Genomic DNA, 7500 nt, shown 5'->3' with positions numbered 1-7500 from the left:
TGCAACCGCAACCTGGTGACCGTCAGTCCAGCCGCCGAAAACACAGGGGATTGACGTTGCCAGGATGCACAGGTACCTCTGCGCTAACTTGGTCAGCCCAGGGAACCTTATTCCGCTCCTCCGCGCTAACTAGCACAGCCTGGGGAACCTTATTCCGCTCCTCCGCGCTAACTAGCACAGCCTGGGGAACCTTATTCCGCTCCTCCGCGCTAACTAGCACAGCCCAGGGAACCTTATTCCGCTCCTCCGCGCTAACTAGCACAGCCTGGGGAACCTTATTCCGCTCCTCCGCGCTAACTAGCACAGCCCAGGGAACCTTATTCCGCTCCTCCGCGCTAACTAGTACAGCCTGGGGAACCTTATTCCGCTCCTCCGCGCTAACTAGCACAGCCTGGGGAACCTTATTCCGCTCCTCCGCGCTAATGCAGAGGTGATGCTAGGTGGAGACTGAGAGCAGGATGCACTGCCGCCGACATTAACCAGGGTCGGATGCACTTTGTTTAAGTGGCAGCCTACATCATTTGAGTCGTGGCCGCGTCGTACTGCAGTCCACTGCAAACACTGCGGTGCATGTGGTCCCACACCACACTTCGCCGTGACCTCTTCATGATTACCTTTGAAATCAAAACGGAAACTCGCAGGTAACTGAGTATTGCCCCCGTGTGGTAAAAAGTTTAATCGCTGCCACACAGTGAAATTCATTTCATTGCTTCAAGACTCACTACGCAATGCAACCTGCATTAGTTTAATCGACAACAAATTAACGTGATCAACGAAATTCTTAATGATCAATTATCGATACACAAACACACACACACACACACACAGTTGTGTTCTCTCTCTCACATAAACACACACACACCTTTCTGTAGGAGCCAGCAGATCAGGAGTACTTTGCAAGTTTTGTGACGTTGCCGTTGGTGCGGAGCAGCATCCATGTTGGGAACCTGACATTCCACGATGGTTCTGAGGTGGAGAAACACCTGCTACAGGACGTCATGAAGAGCATCAAACCCTGGCTCGGGGTCCTCATGGACAACTACAGGGTAAAAACACACACACACACACACACACTCACCAGACTCAAATGGACACACATACACAATTAGACATTAGGCTCTTACATTGACAAACATGAACACACTCGCACATACACACACATAAAAACACAACAAAAATTCATTCTCAGTTAAAAGCCACTCACACATATACACACAAAGATGACTGACAGACCAGCTCATGCACTCACACACACAGACTTATTTACCATTAGTACACTCACTCACAATGACTGTGTGTGTGTGTGTGTGTGTGTATATGCTGAGGTGTAATGTCCTCTTATCCTAGAGGCTGCTGCGTTCTTCCAAGCAACATTGTCTGTCACTGCCGTCTACACAGCAAACCACACGATCCTCTTTTGTGGTTCCTCAATGGTGGAACGAGTTGGCCGTTGCCGTCAGAACATTGGCGCCCTAGCCTGGCCACGCCCACCTAGATCTCCTCTCAGGGAAATGGTAGTCTGGGACACCATAGTTCACTAACGTTTTCCAACAGACCCCAAAAAGGGCCAACCAATCAGCGATGAGATGGGATGACGCTATAGTTTTGAAATCAAAAGTGGCTTTAGTAAACCGTAGTAACAACGCTTGCAAACATCACAAATTGAAGTTGGAAGAATGTGTACATTTATTTACAGGAAAGGTAGGCCCACATACAGCGTTTCCTGACTGCTGATGCTGTTTATTTTCAGTTTGTAAAGTTTAGGTGAAGTAGGAAGTGATTTTAGGAATCCCTGATCCAATGATCTCAAAGTTAGTGTGTGTGTGTGTGTGTGTGTGTGTGTGTGTGTGTGTAGGCTAATCTTGTGTTCTCTCTCTGTGTTTGATCAATAATTATGGCTGCCCCAGTGACTGAGCGTTGTGTGTGTGTGTGTGTATGTGTGTGCGCAGGTGTTGATCTACAGTGGTCAGCTGGACGTGATCGTGGCCGCCCCTCTGACTCAGCGGTTCTTGCCCACCGTCAACTGGACCGGAGTGGACGAGTACAAAAAGGCTGAACGGTTCCCGTGGCGACTGCAGCCTGGTGACCCTGAGGTGGCCGGATACGTGCGGCAGGTCGGAGAGTTCTTCCAGGTGAGAGCAGGGAGAACATGGCCACGTTCAATTTTGTGTGTGTGTGTCAGTGTGTGTTCAGACACATCACAGTATGGTCCAACTTAGGTGAAGTGTGTGTGTGTGTGTGTGTGTGTGTGTGTGTGTGTGTGTTACCCGGCTCAAAGGTAACAAAGAAATGGGGCAGGAGACAGTGCGACAATTCACGTCTAGGTTTTTAATTACATGAAAACATTTATAATACAAAAGGACTTTAACAACAACAGGACAAAACACAACGCAAAGCTCCCGTCGCATCTCTGGAAGGCCAGGCCAAATTTATCCGGCAAGGTGGGACACGCCCCGTACGCTGGCACACCCCCTATCCCGGGATACACGGGATCAGGCCTACGAGAGGAGAGGCAGACAAAATAAGTAGAAAACAGCTGAGAGGCCAAAGTGGCCACAACTTTGTGTGTGTGTGTATGTTTAAGGGAGTGTGTGTGCGCTTTGGTGTATTTGTCCGTGCGTGCGTGTGTGTGTGCGTGCGTGCGCGACTGAGACCGAGGCCTTGTTGGATGACCGCTCACACTCACCAGCCTCTTCCTGTCCCCGTCTCTCAGGTGATCGTGCGGGGGGGCGGGCACATACTTCCCTACGACCAACCCCAGAGGTCCTTTGACATGATGGACAGATTCCTCTCCACTAAGGGCTTCTCTGCTAACTGATGCGAAGAGGAGGGGCAGAGTCCAGGTGCCTTAAGCCTCCTCCCACCCCCACCTGAGTCTCTAGAGGAAGCCACCGGCGCTGATTTAACTAATGAACTTGTAATCATACATACACTCACACACAGACAGACATCACTGATGCATATACAACTCTTGATGACCTCATCACTGATGCGTAGGTGCTTGTTGATGACCCATCAGTAGTAAAATGTTTATGCAGTAGGATCTGGAGAGCAGATTCCCAAGTCCACACTGTTCTGTTTGCTCTAGTGATGGGCAAATGAAGCTTTGGTGAACCACTGAACCACAGCAGTGTGAACCTAGCAACACTAGCTGAAAAGCAAAAGATGGTCGCCACACATACATTTTTTCAACATAAAGTCCTTAGCAAACCAATATTTTGGTTACATAAACTGGTTTGGGTAAGGACTTTTATGTTGAAAAATCTACATGTGGCAGCCATATTGGATTTTTTCATTAGTGTTGCTAGCTTCACACTGCTGTGGTTTAGTGGTTCACTAAAGCTTCATTTGCCCATCACTAGTTTGCTCTGAGTCAAAGTGACTCAAGTGTGTGTGTGTGTGTGTGTGTGTGTGTGTGTGTGTGTGTGTGTGTGTGTGTACGTGTGCATGCCGTGCGTCTGTGTGTGCGTGTTAAACAGGTTTGTGTGTTGAGGAAAGACAGGTGTGTGTGTGTGTGTGTGAGTATGTATATGAGAGTGCATGAGTGAGTGAGAGATACATGACGCTGATGATTTTGCTGTATGATTTCAATAAAGACGTCACTTTGACATTTAAAAAAGCCTCTTTCTTTTTTCGCACACATCTATGTGAATGACTATAAGTCAATAGGTTGTAATGGCCAATGTGTCCACCAGGTGGCCTCTGCTGTATGGAGTTTCCTAAAGGAGCAGCACACAGAGAAGGCTTGGTCCATAAGGATGCTGTTGGAATGAATGTGTAGCAACAGAAGATGAATATTATGAGTGCTTGTGTTGGCACAGACTAATGCTGTTACACAAGTATTTGGATACTTGTTCCTATGTGTTTTGGGTTCTCTTGCAACAGTATTACATGGTTGTTTTAGATTTTGTTTTTGTATACAGGTGCTTGCACATTTCCTAAACAATGCCAAACTCTCCCCAACAGTATAAAGTTGTTGACTGCCATCTTTAGAAAGTTCAGAAAAACAACTTCCAGCTCCACACTGTTCAGACAGTAATTGAAAAGGCCTGTTTACGGTATGTTTTAGCCGGGGTTTCGCCTGGAAGGCTCTTTAGAAATCTGCCATCCTATTGAACGAAGTTAAACTGAGAGAGCGTGCCGTTCACAGACACCAGAATGAACGAGTTCACAGTAACGTTCATCAGGCAGTAATACAGTACGTTCAGTTCACGTTCGCCCAAAATATGAGCGTTCAATAAACACATTCAGGCACAACACTGCCCACACCGCTACTGATATCTGGGCTAATACACCACTACTGATATCTGGGCCTACTTCACTACTGATATCTGGGCTAATACACCACTACTGATATCTGCTTCGAGAGGCTGGTCCTGGCCCACCTCAAGAACTGCTTACCACCCGCACTGGACCCCTTTCAATTCGCCTACCATCAGAACAGGAGCACAGAGGATGCCATTTCTACTTCACTCTGCCCTGTCCCACCTTGACAATAGCAACACCTATGTAAGAATCAGTGTTGGGAGTAATGCGTTACAATGCACATTTGCTGCTTCTGGTCTAACATCTACTGACATTGTGTTTCATGTTTAGATTGCAGATGCATTCTTTACAGTTAATAGGAGCCTCCTCACATTCCTCCTTATTTCGGATTTATGCTAAAACACACAAGAGTGCATTAGGCTACAATTTAAATGGGCATCTTAAAAGCATTTTCCCTTTCGTTTCCATCTAGTAAGCTCCACTACAGTAAAAGCGCATTTTTGTTTATCTCTGCTCTTTTTCGCCTATAGCGCAAAAGCCTCATTATATCAATTTCTCATTCTTACAACATAGCCACGCCACAACACCAATAGGCATACATACAGTAGCCTATATATAGCCTTGGCACAAGCAAGCACACGTTTAACTTGAGAGGAAAATGCAGATTTCACTTACCAGATGTTTACATCGGAATTGACGTCCATGGTGTTATGGATTCATTTGTCTGCGACGGAACATGCAACTTCTCTCTGGAACACCTTATCAGCTGAAGAGTAACCTTCTGCATAGTGTGCGACAACCCCAAATCCTCGGACGCGCATTAGAACTTATTTTGGTAGGTCAGCACTTGTGCAGCGCAGGCTTTTCCCAAACTGCCGGCGCTTAAAATGCTATATAATACAACTGTGTTCAAAGCAGGATGAGGATAACCTAAGGTTGTATATGTGTGTGAGCAGACAATAACCACTTTCAAAAAACTCCTGAAGACCCAGCTCTTTAGAGAACATCTACTCTCATAACAACACTTACAACAAGTCTTACTGATCCTAGCACTCACCAGCCGTTTTAAACTGACAAGTAACTGTTAAAAACAGCACTCACCGACGCACTTATTCTTACTGTACTCTAATGTTTTTTTAAACTGTCCTAAAATTGTGAGAATTGTTCTAAAACTTACTGTTTACCATGTTGTTAGTCGCTTTGGTTAAAAAGCGTCAGCCAAATGTAATGTAATGTAATGTAATGTAATGCTTTGAAATTAAGCCATTTAACATTGTTTCACATTACATCCTATTGAACTCATTCCATGTAGCCTACAGAAGGATTGCAATGATAATAACTTATTACTATATTGCAGAATTCAGTGTCAGTGCACCACCATGCATACTACTACTAGTAGTAGTAGTAGTAGTAGTAGTAGAAGTGTGTGTGAGCAGACAATAACTGCTTTGAAAATAGGCCATTTAACATTGTTTCACATTACATCCTATTGAACTCATTCCATGTAGCCTACAGAAGGATTGCAATAATAATGATAATAATAACTTACTAATTACTATATTGCAGAATTCAGTGTCAGTGCACCACCATGCATACTACTAGTAGTAGTAGTAGTAGTAGAAGGCAAGCAGTAGGCAGTGTGCTGTACATATCTATCAAACCACCTAGATGGTGAGGGTGGCGCAAAACAAGGTCAGGGAGGCCTTCATGCATTGTAGAATGTTTTGGGGTCGGAAAAAGTTTGAGAACTCATGCACAAGGCTATTGATTTGAAGGCCCATTGAAACAATGAATAGGTCTAAAAATTAGGTTTATTGTGTGTGTGACTGTTCAGTACTGTTCATATTGACATTTTAAAAGCAGACTTAAAAGTAACTCAAAAGTTACTTTCTCTAGTAACTAATTACTTACTATATTACTTACTATATACAGTAATTGGTAAGGTAATTCAATTACTTTTGAAAGAAGTAACTAGTAACTATAACTAATTACTAATTTTCAATAACTTGCCCAACACTGGTAAGAATACTGTTCATTGACTTCAGCTCAGCATTCAACACCATCATCCCCTCCAAACTGATCACCAAACTCAACTGGGCATCAATACCCCCCTCTGTAACTGGATTCTGGATGTTCTGTTGTGTGTATATTGTGTAGTTGTGGCCACACTAGTGTTGTGTGTATGGTGTTGTGTAGTTGTGGGCACACTGTGCAGTTGTGTATATTGTGTAGTTGTAGTGTTGTGTGGGACACAGGAGGCAAAAGGCAGAGTTGGGCAGTTACAGGAGAAGTGCTTTATTTTCTTACAGGGTAACAAAGGCGCAGCGACAGTCCTTTAGCAGAGTCAGAACCACCCTGAGCCCAAACCCCAACCGGAGCCTTCGTAGCCGTTAATGAGCTTATGAAATGCAGGAAGGCCGGTGAGCGGGGTGGGGCGGGGGGCAGGGGAGACATTTGCAGACATACATTTGAATGGGTGCCACAGAGACACTATGTACAAGCAGGTACCAAACATTTGAACTCCTTTCAAAAGGAAAGGTGGTTGCACTACATATACAAGATTACACAAATTAATGGACATTAATGAGAAAAAAAATCTATACAATATTTATAGTTTATGGTTCAAATGATACATTTATACTGTTTCCATTTACGTGAGCTCCTCATCATCCACCTCAATCAGTCAAACATCCTCTCATGCACGCACAGACACTTTTAGAAATACAAATGTGTTTACACTCACTCACACACACACACACGTACAGAAATACAAATGTGTTTACACTCATTCACAAACACACACACATTCCCTCTGTGTCCTTTTCATGCTAATACTTGTCTAAACTACCCAGTTTAAAATGAGACCCATGTGTGTGTGTATCCACATGTAGAGAATAGAGGCCATGTGTGTGTGTATCCACACATAGAGAATAGAGGCCGTGTGTGTGTGTGTGTGTGTGTGTGTGTGGAGGCTGCTTCTCTGACAGGATACTGAAAGGCCCAGTAACAGTTACTGATAGGCTGGCTGCTGTCTTCTGCAGCTCATCCACTAGGAGCATATGCCCTAACACACACACACACACACACACACACACACACACACACACACACACAGACACACACACACACACACACACACACACACACACAGAGAACTTTGGCTAGGACTATTCATGACCAATAGACCAATAACTGGGAATTCCCCCCTCCCTCATACACACACACACACACACA

General features: G+C 44.8%; 1 protein-coding gene across 2 annotated transcripts in view; it reads left to right on the top strand.

The window, feature by feature from the left end:
- The window catches only part of cpvl (carboxypeptidase vitellogenic like), a 13531-nt gene extending 10609 nt beyond the window's left edge, over positions 1 to 2922 (top strand). For both annotated transcript variants that reach the window (XM_048260422.1, XM_048260421.1), the window contains exons 11-13: positions 873 to 1046; positions 1950 to 2132; positions 2714 to 2922. In XM_048260422.1, the coding sequence (XP_048116379.1) occupies positions 873 to 1046; positions 1950 to 2132; positions 2714 to 2818 (462 nt within the window). In that variant the 3' untranslated portion in view covers positions 2819 to 2922. The remainder of the gene's footprint in view (positions 1 to 872; positions 1047 to 1949; positions 2133 to 2713) is intronic.
- The last annotated feature ends 4578 nt before the right edge of the window (positions 2923 to 7500 follow it).

The sequence above is a fragment of the Alosa alosa genome, chromosome 13 (assembly GCF_017589495.1).
Source record: "Alosa alosa isolate M-15738 ecotype Scorff River chromosome 13, AALO_Geno_1.1, whole genome shotgun sequence".
NCBI lineage: Eukaryota > Metazoa > Chordata > Actinopteri > Clupeiformes > Clupeidae > Alosa > Alosa alosa.
This window is presented reverse-complemented; position numbering and strand designations above follow the sequence as displayed.